General features: G+C 41.0%; 1 protein-coding gene across 1 annotated transcript; it reads right to left on the reverse strand.

The window, feature by feature from the left end:
• Nucleotides 1-1,121: 1,121 nt before the first annotated feature.
• On the reverse strand, nt 1,122-17,713 carry apobb.1 (apolipoprotein Bb, tandem duplicate 1). Its single transcript, XM_073493055.1, has 28 exons — nt 17,560-17,713; nt 16,409-16,441; nt 16,148-16,260; nt 15,893-16,038; nt 15,628-15,775; nt 15,326-15,478; nt 14,807-14,931; nt 14,609-14,694; nt 14,069-14,513; nt 13,839-13,953; nt 13,504-13,650; nt 13,210-13,421; nt 12,912-13,107; nt 12,637-12,816; nt 12,314-12,517; nt 12,034-12,201; nt 11,723-11,928; nt 11,419-11,601; nt 11,202-11,332; nt 10,874-11,084; nt 10,613-10,785; nt 10,044-10,204; nt 9,842-9,951; nt 9,380-9,753; nt 3,050-9,079; nt 2,845-2,956; nt 2,460-2,643; nt 1,122-2,358 (listed from the first exon to the last, which is right to left on the reverse strand). Exons 1-28 carry the CDS (start codon nt 17,612-17,614, stop codon nt 1,363-1,365), a joined length of 11,397 nt encoding a protein of 3,798 aa, XP_073349156.1. The 5' UTR covers nt 17,615-17,713; the 3' UTR covers nt 1,122-1,362.
• Nucleotides 17,714-18,922: the final 1,209 nt, after the last annotated feature.

Raw genomic sequence — 18,922 nt, forward strand, 5'->3', positions numbered from 1 at the left:
TTAAACTCCTAAATCCTGTTAGTATGGATATGTTTTCTTTAAGTGCATTTCACTGGTGCATCCTTGCCATGTTATCACAGCCCGTGGATCAGTAGAATAGAGTAACACCATTGGCAGTGGGTGATGCACAAGATCAACAAAAGTAAGGCTTTTCCACTGGCACTTTTGGCAGTGTCGCGAGACAGAGATAGCCGTTTAAAAAAAGTGTGTGTTCATCTCTCAGCACTTTTTATAGCTTCTAACTGAAGCCCTGTGGTCTGATCATTCTGTTTATTCTTTTGAATGATGCAGGGAGTATTTACAGCTGCTTTTTTGACCAAACCTGGGCACTCTCGAAAGCCATTTTTCTTTTGTTATTGTTGCTGGGTTTTTTTTCAAGATCACCTATAAACACAATTCCTGCACAATTTATTCTGTAGCTCTTTAGTAACACCCAGTTACTTAATATTTGGAGGAGGCTAAGGACCTCTACTGTCTGCAGCCATTTACCTTTAAGATATTGTTATCATAGAAGCTGTCCCAAGTGCAAATATGCTTTTCAGTTGCAGTTGCAAGTTTTTTACCAGACTACGATTACACAGACTACTGACTACTCTGAAACAGGCTCAGAACGTACAGCATGTGCATGTTGATCAGCTGTCAGGTGATGCAGAGTATGCCCAGCCGGCATATGCGAGTGCTAGTTCTTTGTGGTTGGGTTAGTGTGTCAGGGTCCTAAATATTGCAGAGCAATGAATATTTTTTGTATTTCTGTCTGTTGCTCTTGAGTTACTGGCAACCTATCAGACTATTATTTGTATTAATTCTTTTTTGTGTTGTTTTATCTCGTTAGTGCTGGAACTGTTTAGAAGTATACAGTGCATGTGTATATTTTGTAGACACATATTTGGGTGACAACAACAGCATGAACACACTAAAATACATCAGTAATAATTAGTGACTTCACTACGTGATTAAATCAAATAATTTGTAAGTTTTGCAGAATCGCAGTTTACTAAAAATACCAATAAATTATATCTCTACAAATGAATTTAATACAGTTTTGATGAGTTGCTCTCGCTTATGTAAAGTGTGAAAGTGAATTCCAAAAAGGCCACGAAGAAGGAAATCAGACACTTAGATTGCATTGATGTTTTTTATTGATGCTTTTCACTCTTTGTTGGAACATGAGTTTGAGCAAAACTAACATTTTCAATCTTTGTACACAGTAAACCATCTAAATTAAAACGATGCAACAGGTGTTTTTTGTTAATCTCATTGTTATAAATATGGTTATAGAGCTAATGGTCCATACTCCTTCCAAGCATGTGTTTTGAACAGATGGCAGTGTTTCATATGGACTTGATGGACTGTGAGGGTACCTCACTGTTGGAAGGGAAATGGAAGGTCAATCTCAAGCCTTCCTTCGCTAATTTTAATGTAGGCTTGAGCCTCCTCTGAAGCTTGTTGCATGATACCAGAAACGGTGTCATTGAACGTGCGTACTACATAAATGCACACATCCATAATGTTATTAACTATGTTGTTCAGATCCTCCATATTGAAGGCAGAGATCTTGTCAACAACATTCTTTAAGGCTGTGATAAGGTTACGATAGAGGACGTTGATGTTAACAAACACTGAATCTAAATAGTCAGACTTGACAGAGTCAACAAACTCTTGAGATTTATCCACAACAGCCTTCAGAGTCTCACCAATCTTTGCTAGCATTGTGTCAAGACTCTCCATATTTTTCACAAAGTCCACCAGTTCATCAAAGACTTTCTTGAAAACTGTTTTGGCCTGATCCACAATCTCATGTACAGTGATTGCATCACCAACTGGCATGCGCAATTTTATACTGCTGATGTTCTCAACAAAGGAGTTATAGTAGACCTCCATGTTCTCAGAGATAGTCTGGATGGCCATATCTAGCATAGCAGCAATGCTGCTGGTCAGCTTCCTCAGAACCTCAGGGAGAGTGGTCATCTCATCAGACCCAGGCAGTTTGAATTGGGTCTCCCTTAAGACATTGATGAGAGCATCCAAGAAGACCTGGACAGTCTGCTGGTACTGGACAATGATGTTTCTAAAGAAGATTGACAGCTGGCTCATTTGGACATCGTAGTTGATTGCGGCATCATAGGCCTCGCTGATGCGGTTAACAACAAGGTTCTTCAACTCCTCCATCTTTGTTGTAATCTGGTACTTGTCAGCAAACATTGTAAATGTAGAGATGATGGAAGGCAGTCTTGTCTTCAGTTCAGACAGCATTACTTTGGGTGCCTCCATGTTGTAGGCTATCTGTAGGGTCATCTTATCAGCATCCTTAGAAGATGATCTGATGACGAGCATGTCCACATCAACCTCTGGGGCGGACTGTTGAATAGAAGAAAAAAATACATATATTTTTGCGATATTCTTTTATTTTAGAGTTTAGTTTTAAATAGTATCAAAAAGGTCATGTTAATGATACTCACAGGATAACGACCAAAGAGTCTTGCACTCATCTGAGGGACTCTGCCATTGAACTGAAGGCCAAGGAAGCCAGTGGAGGGGGTAGATACTGAGGCACTGATACCGTCTCTTTGAGCAGCATAACGAAGGTTCGCATCAGTGAAAGTAGGGCTGGTGATGTCCACATTCAGAGTATAACGAGAGTCACTGGAAAAGAAAAAAAGAATTTCAAATAAAAAATCACAATAAATTCTTGACGTGAAGGAAGAAATCTAATTAAGATTGAATATTTATCTGCCATCATCATGTCGCTTTCCTTTAAAATGTCAAAAAGGGAGTTAATTTCTTTAAACATTGAATAGCAGAAGTAATTGTTTAATATATAGTAAAACAAACATAGATTGTTACCTCAAGGCTTGCATAATGACATGGTTGACATTCATGGTCAGGTCAGCGTGTGTCAGGACAATCTTGCTAATAATGTTCAGAGCTTCATTCTCAAAGTTTGTTGTAGTTGAACCTATTGAAAGAAATCATTTTTGCAAGATTTAGTGCTCACCAATGCTTTCAACATAAAACAGGTAAAGATGTTCAGGGAAGTTTATCAACTCACCATCCAGGTCATATTCCAAGAAGACAATGACAGAGGTGGCAGAGGACTTAAAGGTGACTTTGAAGACAGGAGCACTGCCCTCTACTTCAGCTGTCAGGCCTGTGGTGTAGAGTGGGCTGACAAACTTGAAATTGGTAGACATCTTCTGATTAGCAGCTGTCACTTCAGCAACAGTCTTGTCAAAGATGGAGAGGTCACCCAGGTTGCTTGGCTGAGAAATATCAATCTCAATATCAGCAGTCAAGGAAGAGATTGGTGCAAGATCAATTGTCGCCTGGGCAACATGTTTTCCATTGGTGTTGAAATTGAACAAGTTTGCCTCGTTGTTGCCAGTATACTTCAGCATTGCATACACGCGGCTCAGGGAGGCTTCAACAGCAAGATTCTCATTGATATCCATGCCAATGACTTTGGTGGTGCCATAGTTAAGCTTAGCATCTGCAATAAGCTTGGAGGTGGAGCGTAGGCCATCGTTATTCAGATACAGATTAACATCATTATCCAGAACTCCCAAAAGTAGATAGTCATCGAGCACTGTGCCGTCCATGTTTGCCTTAGTGGATGACTCCATGGAAACATATTCAAAGGTTCCCTCCAGCTTCAGACTGTGCTCTGCCTCAGCCTTCCCAACAGCCTTGATCACAGGGATGTTAAAATCACCTTTCATCCTCAAGGTTGAGACTGCATTTGGTTTAGTTTTGGTGTCTGCAAGCAGTTGTTGGTTTACTTCCAGGTTGAGTATAGGCAGTGCAATCTTTGCAACAGTCGCCACAGAGACGGCAGTTTCAAAAGTCTCAGTGCTCATAGAGATAGTGCTGTCATGAGTGCCTTCAATGTGAGGATTTTCGAGGGACAGGGAGTTGGCCAACTTGATTCCTCTCTTGGTGGTCAGACTGGTGGTGCCATCAAGTTTAGCTTTTAAACTCTCAAACACAGAGGCAGTGGTAGCTCCCAGACGGAAGACAAGATCATCATCAGTATACAGTCCAGCATTGGCATTCAGATTAATGATGGCAGACTTGAAAGACAGTTCTGTGATCAGGTCACCCACAGAGGGAATCATGATCAGACCCATCATATCAACAAGGGGTGCAGCTTGGCTTTTCTTGTAAACAACCTTGGCATCCACATCAAAAGTCTGCTCAGTGGTAGTCAAAATGTCCTTCAATACAGTCTGCTCATACAAGTTCAGATCACTAATAGCTGGAGTACGGAAGTCAACAAAAGGCAGGTCAATCTCAGGAATGCTGATGGGGGATGTCAGGAAGTCAAGATTGGCCTCACCGTCCATTGCAACAAAGACGCCAGCCTCATTTGCATTGTTGTCAACAGTGAAGTTGTAGAACATTTTATACTGATTAAGACGAGCCAGAGCCACGGTGTTCATCTGTTGGCTGTCAGGTTTGAACATAGCAGAGTAATCATTCTGCAGGTCAATCTTACCAGTCAGAGTATCAAAAATGTTGAGCTTGACATTTCCTTTGTTTTGGAAATCAAAGACCAACTCAATGGGTCGGGCTACAAAGTTGATTCCGTTGGACAGGACTCCACTGACTGCACCAACCAGTTCTGTGTCATGGTTTGCTTTCAGCTCAACCTTCATATCATAAAGGCTGCCTTGTCCAGATGCTACAAAAAGACTGTTCTTAATAACTGGTGCCTCTGCCTCATTGCGGACAGTAAACTTGAAGTATGTAAGGGTGCCACATTCAGCAGCAATTTGCTGTTTCATCTTGAAGATAGAGGAGTCTGTGTCACCAGAGAAAGTGAGAGTGAAAATGCTGGGAGTGAGTGACATCTGCAAATTGCTCTTGTGGTTGCCATCTTCATCATTAAATTTGCCATTTCCTGAATTGTCAGCTGTTAGAGTGATGGTGTAGCCATCTTGACGAACAATTGCTTTCTGGGTTACAGTGGCCTCACTTCTGACATTGACGATTGGGAGGCTCACGAGATGATTGTAAGTTGTATCAAGAGAGGCAGACATTCCTTCTTCCATGGCAATAAAGGCTGTGTTCATGAAGTCGGCAGTGTAAGGTGAAGTTGCAACCTTAATTGTAGTTTTGGCTTGGGCCTGGCCTGATAGGCCGTAAAGAGTGACAGATGCTTGATGTTCAACTCCAAGAGCAAGGTGGTTCAACTTAAGTGTCTCTGCAAAGACGACACGACTCATTTTTGGGATGGCGAGACGAGCAGTGGCATCAAGTTTGTAATTCAAAAATTCAAAACTTGGAGACGTGGCCTGGGAAGTAAGGAATCCAGTGAATGTGGGTGTCACATCACTCTCAGTAGAGTTCTGGAACTCAGCAGATGTCTTGACATTGTAGATGGGAGTTTGGAATTTGATCTCACCATAGAGTTTACCAAAGCATGGGACCATGAGCTCACTTGGAATGGTTGGCAGCTTGATATCAGGAAGTTGAAGAGACTTTAAAAGCTTTTCGACTGGAACTTGGGGGATGGTAGGGAATGAGACCTCAGGAAGAGCCATTTCTGGGAAGGTAATCTCAGGCATGGAAGGAAGGTAACTCAAAGTCAGGTCTCCAAAGAAAGCATCCACATCAGGCATTTTGATCTCAAAGTTTACAATGAAATCAATTAGTTCAATTATTCTCTGCTTGATGTCATCAACAGAAATTGTGGTGGCTTTCACAGTGTAGGAGCCCAGGATGGTGAACTCCGGGATGTCCAGCTGTGGTGGGATTTCAAACTGACGAAGCTTAGCCATGCTGAACTCCATTGAGGGCACAACAAGATCAGTGAGAGGAATGGTGAAGGATGGCATGTTTAACTCAGCTTTCCTAAGTTCAGTAATGAGGCTGTTAATGATTTGCTCAATCTCGCTGATGATTTTCTGATCAGTGACCATGTCTTGAACAATGTCAAATACTGTGTGGAACCAATGTTTGGTGATGTCTGTGGCTGTTCTGTATAAATTAGTGACAAGTCTCAGCAAGGGCTGAATCTTAGCATTGACGTCAAGATTTGTAATTTCCTGTTTTATATAGTCAGCAAATGCCTTAAGGTTGTCAAACACAAGCGTGTCAATGATATCCTTTGCAGATTTAATAATTTCTGCAACCTTGATTTCTCTCAGGCGTTCCATAAAAGCTCTACCAGAGGATAAAACAATGTTGACAAAATCTCTTGTTGCCTCAAACTTCTGGGGGATTTCAAGACTCCTGATCAACTCATTCACGTAAGCTGTGTACTCAGCAATAAATTGATTAGCAACATCCACAAAGTCATTGTATTCCAATGACTTCAGCTTAGTCACAAGAGTTTCAAGATACATATTCAGCCCTTCAATTATATCCTTAACCTCAGTAGTTTTCAAGTAGTTGATAGCATTCTGGAAGACTTGCATGAATTTGGTGGGAATGTCTGCGTCCATCACCATCTTGGCTACATTCCTGATGGTTTCCTCAATTCTGAACTGCTTGATGAGCTCTACAGCACCTTCCAAGATAGCTTGAACCTTTTTGTCAGCCTCATATGTTACAATCAGCTCTCTCATCTTAGCATAGAATGTGTTGATCTTGCCTACAATGTCAAGTTCCTGAATCATTTCCCTAATATAATCTGTCATATCGCTGAAAATCTCTGTGGGTATCCAACTCACTAGTGCATTAATGGGACGTCTAAGGTGGATGGATGAAACGAATGTCTTCAGCTCATCAACAAATGTCTGCATGTCAAATGTCTCAATCATTCGTTTCACGTCAATCATGATTCTCTGTAGTCTAGCCATGATTTCATACTTGGCGTCAATATCACGCAGGAATGCGATGCTACTTCCCTCCAGTCTTTCCAGGTCAATCTGCTGGATCATCTCCCTCACGGTATCAATCACAGACACAACCATAGCCTTGATGTCAAACTCCTCGTTAATAGCATTCAGCTGTTCCTGAATCTTCTGAATAAAGGCTTCGGGCAGGTTGTTACTAACAATCATCTCCTTTATCATGCCAGCAAAGTTTTGAATGTAGACACTGAGATCAGCCAGCAATTTCTCTACAGTAACCTTCAGGTTTGTCAAAGAAGCCTCCACATCTTCCATGGTGATGACGTAATCTTGAGTAAGATCATTGAAAAACTGCTTCAGCTGAATTAGTTTGTCTTCTACATTAAGTTGAGAGACAAAGTCACTAACATGCTGAGGAAGAGCCTCAAGTCTGGCCCTCATCTCCTCATTGTTGATGTAGTCTTGCAGTGTCTCAGCAATACGCACAACAAAGCCCTTAAAGCTTTCCATGAAGACAGGCAGACTTTCAATTAGAGGCAACTTAATTATCTGACTATCTGTGTTCTTGTCATACTTAATGAAGCCAGAGAGGGCAAAGTCCTGGTTTTCTGTGGAGTCTGTGTTGAGGATGTTTGTGAGGATTGTGCCAGAAAGTTCCATTCCCATTCTCTCAGGAGTATTGTAAACACTCATCTCCTGATTGAAGCCATGCTCATTCAGTTTAGACTTCATTCTAAAACTGGTCTTTTGCTCTGTGAGTGACAGAACATTATCCATATTGGTGTCAAATGTGGTCTCAAGGGAAAACCCGTTATCTAGCTGCTGGGTTACTGAAGCCCTGCATTCGTGTGAGCTAGCAAAAGCCAGGGGTTGTGCTCTCAGGAGGAACTTGCCATAGAGCTGAGCACTTTGTTTTCCATACATGGTCATGTCTCCATCAGCATTGAAAATAGCATCAAGGTTGAAATCAAAAGGCACAAAGCTGCAACGGATGGTGTGGTCAAAGCGCATTGGCTGTGAGTTGAAGCGGGCATCATTGGTGAACCTGGCAGCAAGACCAACAACTTCAAGCTCGGTGTTGTGGCTCATGTGAGTTCCAAAGACTTTTCCAGTGGTGCTGCACTTTGCGTTAGCAGTCATATCGGCATAATTTACCTGATAGGTGTGCTTGATCTCTTCCTCGCCATAGATGGCTTTCAGGCTGCCAGTCAGGTCGATCTTGTACAGCTCTGCCTGCAACTGAGCCTCATTAATGAAGTTGGCCTCCAGAAGTTTCAGGTTGTTATTAACATTTGCAGAAGCAGTGTAGGGTTTCAGGTCAATGGTGATATCGTGAGTGTAAGAGGCATACTCGCTTGCGATGGCTTCAGCCCTTGAGTTGAAGTCAAGGCTAGAGAGAGTAATGGTCAGAGTGTTGGCATTATCAACTTTGATGTCACTCATCGCAGCCTTATTGGTAATGGATAGAGTCGCCCTTGAAGCATCAAGCTCAGCATTGAAGGTGTTTTCAAGGGCCAGGGGGCTCTGGAGGGTGGTTGTTCCAGTGGTGGTCACACCATCCTTGTTCATTCTCAGTGCAGCCTTGTGAGTTGCCTCATTTTCAAGGAGCTTCATGGTGGCATCACTGTTTACAGTCAGACCATTGACATCAAGAGAGGCAGTCAGCAGAGAATAAACACGATCATCAGAATAATCTGCATTTGTCTCCATTCTCATGACAACTTCACCAGCACCAGCAGAGGCTTCGGCCTGGTTGCGAATCTTGATACCAAGAGCAAGAGCATTTGCATCAGACTTCAGTGACAGCTTGCTGTCTTTGAAGGAAAGCTCAGCAACATTGGTAAAGGTGTCTTCAAAGGCATTGGTGTTAGACACAACTGAGAATTCACCATTGGCAAGGCTTGCTGCAATTGTGTTCTGGGCCTGAACAATGGTGGAGTCAATCTGAACAGATGAATCAATCTTTGCCTCTGGCCTGAAGGGGAAGATGGCGAATGACTGGGTTGAAATGGTCTTGCCATACATGGGTCCAGCCTTGAACATACCCTCAAAGTTGCTGGCAGCAGAGATTTCTTCAGTGTTGATTCCAGTCATACCAGTGTGCTCTAGTGCAATGTTGAGACCAAATGGACTGGTGGCTTCAATCTTGCTGCTTGATTTCAAGTTGACTTTGTCCGTCATCGTTGCCTCTTCACTAATACTAATACTGGCTTCAATGAATTTATGGGCCAAAGAGCTTTTCAAATTGGCCTTGATGGAATCAGTGGTGGCCAACATACCAGAGCCTAAAAAAAACACAACAGAAGAAAAGATGATTTATAATTGATAATTGCATAGTGTGCTTACTTTTTTGACAAACTTTTAAAATTTGTTTGCTTGTTTATCATACACAGAGCAGAAATGCACATTACACCACTACAGTGTAGTTTTCTTTAGAGAAAACTATAACTGAAATTAAGTTGCATTGTTTCACATCAATGGATGTTGAAAACTGTAACTGAAAACCTTCCTACCAATGGTGAACAATAAATCAGTGAATTAAATATGGACATTCAAATTTCTGAATGACATTTACTATGAAATACCTTCAATCTTTACTGAGAGGATGTCAATTGGGGAGGTTCCTTTCACGTCAAACTTAGCTGAGTAGCTTGGTGTCTCCACAACATCTTTGCCGGCAGCCATTGAGGCCTCCATGTCGTATACGTTACTCCTCATGAGAGTTGAAACTTCAGCTTTGCCAAAAAGAGGGATAGACAGAGAAAGGCTCTCAGGTACAACAAGCTCTGGGATGGGAATCTCCATGGAGACAATCTCCAGTCCAAAGCGGGGTAGAGACACGCTGGGTGTGGTCAAAGCTGGTGGGAAGTTAAGCTCTTCTGTTGACTTTCCTCCAAGAGGGAAAGGAATAGCAATGGTGAGGCGCTCATTGTTGAAGTAGTAGATAGCCTTTGCTTCACTGTTAAAAGACAAAAGTTATATTCTTAAATATTGTGGGCAAATATTCATATAATTTAAACATTTATCATGGAGACATTCACACTTACGTATTCAGGAACAGTTTCTCTGGCAGGGAAATCTCAGGCATTTCAGGTACTCTGAAGTTCTGAATGTAAGCGACATCAGCACCATATTTTTCCATGTAGTTGTTTCCTGCCTAAGAACAAAAGACAATCAGTTAGTTGTTTGTGCATGCTTCACATTTTTACCAAAGAAAATCTGAATCATTGTCAAATCAAAGATTCCTACCTCCACAAACTTCTGGAAGATGTGACGGACCTTCATGTCGGTCTGCCCCACCTCCATGTCAAGAAGGTCGTTGCCATACTTATCAACCATATCGAAATATGGCAAGCTGGTGGTGTCAGTGTTCACATCAGACTTGAACTCAACCTCAAACTTGCTGGCATCTGCAACAATAGAGAGCAATAAAATGAGTCATGAGACAGGAGAAAATATTCCCCTGAACCCAAGGTGAGAGTAAAGCTGGAATTGGCCCAGGACAAAACTTACTCTTCACAAAACAAAATTTTCCATTTTCTCACAGACAAAAAGACAGGTTTGCTACTAGAATGTTTTTAGCTTTGATTTGCCCTCTGTCAGCCTAAAACTAAGTTGTCTTTAAATGGCTGACATTGTCATGTGATTGGTTTTCGGCTAATTATTTTGGGTTGAAGATTTTAACATAAGTTCAGCAATTCCAGAAGTAGCAGTGTTTGGGATGTGAATGGGGTTTATATGCACCTGTTTAAGAAACAATTATGACAACAATGACTTGCCATGCAATATTCTAACAAAAAGAGTAAAAATTACATTACCATATTTCATTGAGATTTTCTGCTCGGAGGTGGCGGCCATGACCTTGATGTCACTCATAAGCTCCAGTTCCAGCTCTTCATCACGCTTCATGTTAGCTGTGACGGTGGCATCAGCGCTGATTGAGGGGACAAGAAGTTGGACCTGCAGCATACCTTCCTTCATGGCCTTCAGACTGAAAAATGCAACAAAGAGTTAGCATACTCTCAGTTATGAGGGTGATATTAATTTTATACCATGAGGATTAATGGTTGATTTCTTACTTGGCACGGCCAACCAGTGAGAGCTGAGGGATGTTCTTGTTAATAAAGTCAAGAGAGATGGAGTGAGTTCCCTTGCCCTTGGTGTTTCCATCAACAACACCCAGCCTGAGTCCAGCCTCAACATCGTAGTCAGGGATCTGGATGTCGGCGGTGATGACATTCCTCCTTCTGTTGTATTTCATGATGGCTCTAGCTTCAGTAGGCTCTGCACCTGTTGTCGGCCAACCAATAGAGTCATATTTCGTAACTCCTTTAAACTCCAGAGCTTTTACAGATTGAGTAATAAATAAATAATAAATCACACTTAATTTCCAATGTTATACATTACCTTCAGCCCTCAGAATAAACTTCACAGAGTCAACCTTCTGCCGGCCCTCTTCTCCTTCCCTAAGGAGCTCGTAGGCAACAGTGGCTGTGTACTCAGTGACTTCACCAGTGGGGTGGAGTTCCACGGCAAATCTATTTAGAAAAAACAATTTATCAGCAGTTAGTCATAGGTAAGTAATTAACAAGAAAGTGCTGTTGGTTTATAAAGTTTTGCTCACTTGCTGTCTCCGGTGAAGGGGAAGTAGGGGGCTGTCTCCTGAGAGAAAGCATCAATGTACTGCAGAGCAGTGCAGTATTTCATTCCAGCGAAGACGGGAGTGCACTCACTAACATCAACCTTGTCTGTCACCATAGGGGGGATGGTTTTCACCTCTGATCCAGTCACTGCCACCAAGGTGTTTCTGAATTTTAAATGCAGAAAAGTTAAAATGTGACTTTGGCTATTTTCAATTGAACATAGAGAAGTTGACATTGTGGAACAGAGAATATTGCATAATATCTGAAAGTTCTGCTTTGACCTACGTCATTTTGATGAGCTTTGTAGGACTCATTGGAGCAGGGATAGTCAACTTGACATTGTCACGTTCAAAGGCGATCTTGGCACTGAGCCCACTTTCGTGGAAAATGTTGGTGTGCATCTCTAATCCAGAGTTGACATATTCAGGCATGTGGGAGCCAACCTGAGTTACAAACTCAATGCCAGCAGAGGGCATGAAGGTAACTTCGCTCTGTGGAAACATGACAGACATAGGTAACTTGTGTTGTTTCTGTATGAAAGAATGATACAGTTGGGTGTAAAATATGTTTTTTAAGAGAATGTTGAAGATAATCACCATGTCAGGAGCAATCTTAAGTCCTCCCTTGATGCCAGGGGTGAAAGTACCAGACAGTGCAATCCTCAGAGGCACACCAGTGACAGTTGGCAGGAAGAATTCATTATCCATGAAGATGTAGTGGGCAAAGATTGTGTTGTCAGCCTTGGTCATCAGGGCCTTCATTATCTGTGGCAAATAAATGTAGACATATGACATCATAAACAAGGAAATTTCTAAATGAATGTAATGTATTCAGTGTGTTTTTAAAAAAAAAAAAAAAAACTGATAACTTCCTTACATCAGCTGGGAACATCTTGAACATGCTGTCAATCATCATGGCAGCAGAGTAGGCCATCTCCTCCATTTCGTTGGTCCTCAGATATCCGAGTTCATTTCCCAAGAGCCTCAGATAAACCATTGCCTCAGGAGACTGTGCTGTCTTAAGTTCCCTCACAAGTTTGTTGAGGTTGCGTCCAATGTCCCTCATCAGGTTCTGGGAAGCCTAAAGAAAGATGTGCATGCTGTATTACAAGATTTTTCTCTTATGGAGAAGTTGATCATTCATTGATCACAGTGGTTTTTAGTCTGATTAATGTGTACAAAACAGATTGGTTTGAGTACCTGTCTCTTCATTCTGTCTCTCTTCAGAGCAGGCAGCATGTTCTGCAGGATCTCATTGAGTCTCAGTGGCATGTTGTCAGAGACAAAGTACATTGTCTTCAGGGCGGTGTCTGGGAAGAATCCATTCTTTCCAAAGAGGGCTTCAACAGTTGGCTCAAATCCTTTGCCCTCCATACCAATCTGTAATGGTGACAGCATTTTTGTTGACACAATTTAGCTGAATGAAAAATCCTCTCAAAAGCTTAGTTTGGATTAAAACAGCTCAAAATATTTACCTCCATCATGTCAATGTCATAGCCAAATGCCTTCAGAGTCATTTCAAGCATGACCTCCTTGGGCAGGTAGCTGGTACCCTCAAAGATCATGTTGCCCTCAACAGAGCCGATCTTGTAGTTACGAGAGAACTTGGTGGGGTCCATGATGGATCCGACCTCATTACCCTGCAGGGCATCACGAATCTTCTGTCTCAATCTGTAGGAAATAAATAAAATGTTACAGTTCAAATCAAATCAGAAAACCTACTCAAAATGTTGTGAAACAGCAAATATACAGCTGCATGTGCTTTTCACTTACTCTTGGGTCTCTGGCTCAGAGGACGACAGAATGTTGGTAATGTGGGAGATCACAAAGCTCTTGACTTGTGTGTCCTGCTCATTGGGCAAGGCATCAGCCAGCTGGGACAGTTCAGTGGGCTGGGGGTCCTTCATAAGCACCAGGTATGCAGCAATACGCTTTTGCATGGGGCTGGCACTGTCCAAGAGCACCTGCATGAGAACTTCTCTGCCCTGTGACCAAAAAGATAAATAAAATAAGTATACAGTGGATTTATTCCAATAATGTGTCAAAACTTTAAATGATTTGACTTGCCTCCTCAGGGACAGGAGTCAGCCTGTACACTTGAATGGCAGCCTGTTGCACAGCTGGGGAAGCTGCTGGTTGGTTCACACACTGGATCACAGCGGTTCTGAGTGCAGGACTAGCAGCTCCCAGAGCTGGAGCCATGTTTCCAATAACCTAGAATGAAAACAAAAATAGGGATTTTCCTTATTGGGCAGAGCTAAATTCAGACATGCTTTAGGAGGTCATCCAGTGGAGGTCAGGTTTTGATGTTTGTTTGTTTAATTGGCATACTTTAAAATAAGGTTCTGCTTATAAATCCTGTCATTAATTTTTAATTTTGAACTATTGGGTGCGATGCCTACCCTCAGTGTCATGAAAGTGTTGTCCTTGTCACCAGAACAGTCACCCAACTGGCTACCCATGAACTCAGCAACAGAGTAAATCTCAGGGATCAGTTTTCCTTCAGCTTTGTAGAACCTGTTCAAGAAAAAAAAATCATACAGTTCAGGCTTGTGTATCTTCTTTGACACAAAAATTATATGTTAATTATTCAGAATTTAACCTGGAGTGAAGTGTAGTTAACTTCACTCACCTCTTGACAACGTTGCTTAGGGCAAACATGATGGCCTTGCTGGGCTTGTATTTGGCCATCTCAAGCATGTCATTGATCAGGAGGGCAGAGGGATTGGACACCAGTCCCATAGCAAAAACACCAGCATCAACCTCAAGTGCAGAGCTGTCAAAAGTCCTGAGGATCTGCATGATGGCACTGCTGCACTCAGGGGTTCCACACTGGGCCAGAACCTGGTAGGTCAGGACAGGGGACACGGCAAGAGCCTCGGGAATGGCGGGACTCAGGGTCTCAACCTTCATTCCACGGACCATGGTGACAAGCTTGTGGAAAAGGTGGGCCCTCCTCTCACCCTCAGTCTCGGGCAGAGTGGCCAGTTCTCTCAGGAGGTTCAGAGCTGCATCTTTATCCTGGACAACACTCTTGTCCTCAACAGCCTCCATGTGAAGACCCTTGACAGTCACACCTATGGTATACAAGCAACATGTTATAATGAGTCTGTTACCTCGAGTGACCAATCAGCTGTAAATCAAAACAATACAAATTAAACATAAGGCTTACTGTGGTCAAAGACTCGGTCATTGTGAGGAGAAACCTGAACCAGGGTCAGTTCTTGCTTTCCAACATTGGTGACTCCGTATTCTCCCCTGTAAGAAAACACATGGTTCAAAATACTGTAGATGTCTTGCACAAGACATACCTGTATGTACAATTAAATAACTGAGCATTTTATAGAGTTTAGTACAAGGTTTGACTTACTTGTGAGAGAAGGGAATGAGGATGTGTTTCTCAGTACAGGATCCGGAGGTCATGTGTTTGTTCTCGTTGTCAAACTTGTAGTTGCATTCCTGTGAGCTTCTGACCAGCTGGGCAAGAGGGTAGTGCTGAAGATAGAGAAATATCCATGTTTAGCAGATACATTGAAATGAAGGAGCTACAGAGTTTGAACTGCACTTCCTAGATACCACTTTTCAGTCAGATGTAAGAGATATTGGTATTGTCTTGACAAATGTAGAAATATTTGAGTTTCATTTGTTGTAATATTTAAGGTGTGAGTTAAAACCTGGAAATTATTTTAAAGTGTATCATTTACTGGCTCAGATTTCTGGATGAACAGAGATATTTAACCATATCGAGTGCCAGTCGATATCTGAGGAAGCATTAATATCTTTCTTCTAGAGTCTGTTAAGTGGCAACAGTTTGGACTTAATATCTCTCTTGGAGATTTGATGAAAAGTCAATGTTTCTAACACAAACAATGAGGTTTGGGCATCTTACCATGCCAGAGATGAGTGCCAGGGGGCTGGTGTTATCTCTGATGGGGTTGAATTTGTCACATCTGGACAGATCCCTGTTGAGGCTGATGTCCGTTGCGATGTCCTCTCTAGCATTGACAGTGTAATAAGTCTTGCACTTGCCGTGGATGGTGGGCTGAAATGAATGATCAAAGAAATATATATATATTTAGAATGTACAACAGGAAGTTGTTTCGCATATATGCTGCAAATATCAGCATGGTTTGCTTTGAAGTTGGTACTAACACATGCAGATGTTTTTAATTTCTTGGTTTATAAATGTACCATGTTCTTGATCTTGTCTTCTTCCATCAGAGGCACAGCCAGGGCGGAGACGATACCTCTCTTGATGTTCAGGATGGTTGTTGTCTCACCCTCCTCAGGGTACAGTTTCACATTGTACACATCATCAACCTCAACCTTCAGAGGATATCTGAAAGAAAATGTATGACATTTAGATTTAGTTATCAGTGCAAAATCTCAGAAAAAATCTCAGATTGTTGATTCAAGTTTCATAGAAAACATCAGTGATTCTTATTGAGTTACGTACTTCTCCATTTCCATGGCAAAGGCATCAGAGCTGGGTGAAGGACCGAACACAGCGTTGCCATCTGCGTCCATGTCGACCACCTCACTCAGGCTACAGCCAGTGGTGCGGATGATGAAACTACAAGTCTGCGGAACTTCCATTTCAACCTGTGAGAGAAGGTAAGTGTGTGTTTGTTTAAGTGTTTAAAGGACAAAACAACAAAAACATTTAACAAAACAGTTAACTAAAAAGGATTGTGAGAGATCTTTCTCATACCTTGCAAGAGCCCTTGGGTCCGTTCTTGAGCGATGAGGCTCCGTTAATGGCATTCAGAGATTCAGCTTCATACAGATATTCATACTTGTGCAGGGGCTTGTACCTTTTGGCCACTGGAAAAGAAAATTAATGTTTAGAACATATTTTGTATGCAAAAGCAATATATTTACCTCCATAAAAATGTCGTAAATGTGTAGACTGGATGTGAACACAAAAATGAAATACTATCATGATCACAGCAAGTAGTCTGGAGTAACTTACGTGGGCAGGTTGGTTGATCGTCATCTTGGGCAACTGCGAAGAATGAAGTCAGATAATTAATTTTTTAGTTATTATAATTCAGGTGAAAAGAATCAGATTGACTGTTGAATAAAACAGAATATAGCTTAACTACACTTATCCATAGGTCCTGGCTTATAATTATTATAGTAGCATGTCTCCACATGTAGGTGGGTAACATTTCACTTACATGTTATTTTGTAACTTTATAAGGGGAAAGTAATGCTTAACTGATGCGTAACTCATGGTAATTAAATGCATGTATTAATGTGGATTGTATCATGAAATCCTGTTGCTCACATTTAACAAATAACTTTATGTGATCAGTTCACATAAGGAATGTTAATTCACGGTTACATCATAAATTATCTAATTAATATGCAACAATATTAGGTGTATTCCCCCTTACATAAAAGTTCAACTCAGGACCTGAAATTTGCTCAGGCTTTCTGATTTTAATTTTGTTTTGGTATTCTGACACATTTGCAACATAGTGGGTAGAACATTAGCTCATTGCCACATTAGGTTGTTGTTGCAATGATCAGTCAATTCAGTCTTTTCCAAGCAAAAATGTCAAACATTTACCAGTTCCAGCTTCTGAAATCTAAGAATTTGCTGCTCTTCTTTGTTATTTTTGATAGTAAATGAAAAGTCTTTGGGTTTTGGATAGTTTGTTAGACAACAGATTCAATTTGAAGATGTCCCTTTGGGCTCTTGGATATTGTGATGATTACTCTTGACAATTTCTTGACATTTTAAAGATGAAAATATTTATTTATATTTTGGTTTTAAGTGCATCTTTCTCTACTGTCCTACACCCCACTGACTTGAACAACACAAATACATTTAAAAAAAAATGTTTCAACCACTTTTTTGTAAATGTATCAAATATGCTAATCTAATTTAATTGTAACGCTTAAGTGTTATCATTATTAGTTGAGTTTAGTCTCAGATACTTTTAAAGGTTCGTCAAAAAGAATACAATACTATTAAGGACATTTTTGAATAATTTGCAGACAACAAAACAGTGGGAGATCATATGCTAAATTTAAAAAGAAGAACTTCAAAAAAAGCTATCATACTCTTTTAAGTATGTACAATGCTCAAAGAAATGTATTATAAGAACTACTTACAAGCCAAGGCAGATGTGCTAAGGAGTAGCAAAAGGCAGAGCTTTGAGTCCCCCATGATGGGTTCGTTGAAGCTCTCTCCCTCGTTGTTAGCGAGTACTCAGACGAGACTGCTTTCTCAGCTTCTGCTCAGGACTTTTATACCTTCAGCTGGGCTCTGTCAGAGAACAGGGGAGGCACAGACAGGGCTGTGAACGCTCAAAGTCCACCCCACCCTCCCGTGTGGAGGGACAAAGGCAAAAGGTTTAAAGGATACTCATGGCTTACAAAACTGATCAATTCTGATAAATCTTCAAAATGTTTTTCTTTTAGCTGCATTAAAGATGCACTTGAACAATATTTAAATGTACATCAGACTGGATAAAATACTATACCACATCTAATATAACTGAGATGAAGAGTAGTAGCATGGTCAAAGGGATTTTACTGTTTTCAGTCATGTCGAGGCCTGTTTCTCTGCTGTCAGCTATATAAGCCATTTATTGAAGAACTCTTATATTCCCTGTGATTTTCTATGATTTATAGTGATAACTCATATGACAATGATCATACTACAGTAGTTTGTTATTTAACATCTCACTGGATCCATAATTAGAACTAGTGGGGTATTTTATGGAGTAAAATTTAGGACCCAGGGCTTTAAAAGTCCATACTGTAATCAAGTGAGCTTAATACTCTTGAACTGCTGTAACAATGCAAAGTCAATCAGTGGAGTTCACCAGCTAACAGCCGTCCTGATCACTGGGTGATCAGGACGTGCTCTGGACACAAAGTCTCTCTAGATGACACAATGATAAACTTATCAGCTGCTGATGATACTGAACAAAAAGAAAAGAACACCTCAAAGTAACATTTCTTCCTTTGGTGTTGGCTTGGTCATTTTATTTACTGGTTTGTTCAACAGGGACAGTTCACATCAACAAACTCTGCTATAAATGCATCAGAGTTGGGCTATTTTTTTAAATCTGTACTTAGAGGTGTTATCAGCTTTTTATTATTTTAATGATTAAGTAAGTATTTAATTAAAGTTATGAAACACAATAATACACGCATTAGGACTATCCTCGCTGTTTTAAATGGGAATGAGGCTAATCTTTACAGCTAGAATAAATGTAGTTATTGTACTTACAGTATTGTACCTCGTAAAGACTTTCTGTAGATGCTAGTTGTTCAGCTTCCACTGCCACGAGACCCAAATGAAAACTGTTAAAAACATTTACCCACCTTGAATGTGTGTTAAATGATGTACTTTGATCTACAAATATTCAAATGTTCAGCCAGTTTGATTTGCTCTTTAAAATGGCACAACAGTCAAATTTTTTTGGCAGGCAGAGGTCACGCAATAAATAAATAAAGAGTGATCACC

Source organism: Pagrus major, chromosome 22 (assembly GCF_040436345.1).
Source record: "Pagrus major chromosome 22, Pma_NU_1.0".
In the NCBI taxonomy this organism is placed as follows: domain Eukaryota; kingdom Metazoa; phylum Chordata; class Actinopteri; order Spariformes; family Sparidae; genus Pagrus; species Pagrus major.

Excerpts from the sequence above, each read along its gene's own strand:
- apobb.1 (XM_073493055.1), bottom strand. The coding sequence starts at position 17,614 with ATGGGGGACTCAAAGCTCTGCCTTTTGCTACTCCTTAGCACATCTGCC. Across the intron at positions 16,039-16,147 it reads GACCCAAGGGCTCTTGCAAG|GTTGAAATGGAAGTTCCGCA; the intron begins GTATGAGAAAGA and ends CTTCTCTCACAG. Across the intron at positions 2,644-2,844 it reads GTCATTATGCAAGCCTTGAG|TGACTCTCGTTATACTCTGA; the intron begins GTAACAATCTAT and ends TTTCTTTTCCAG.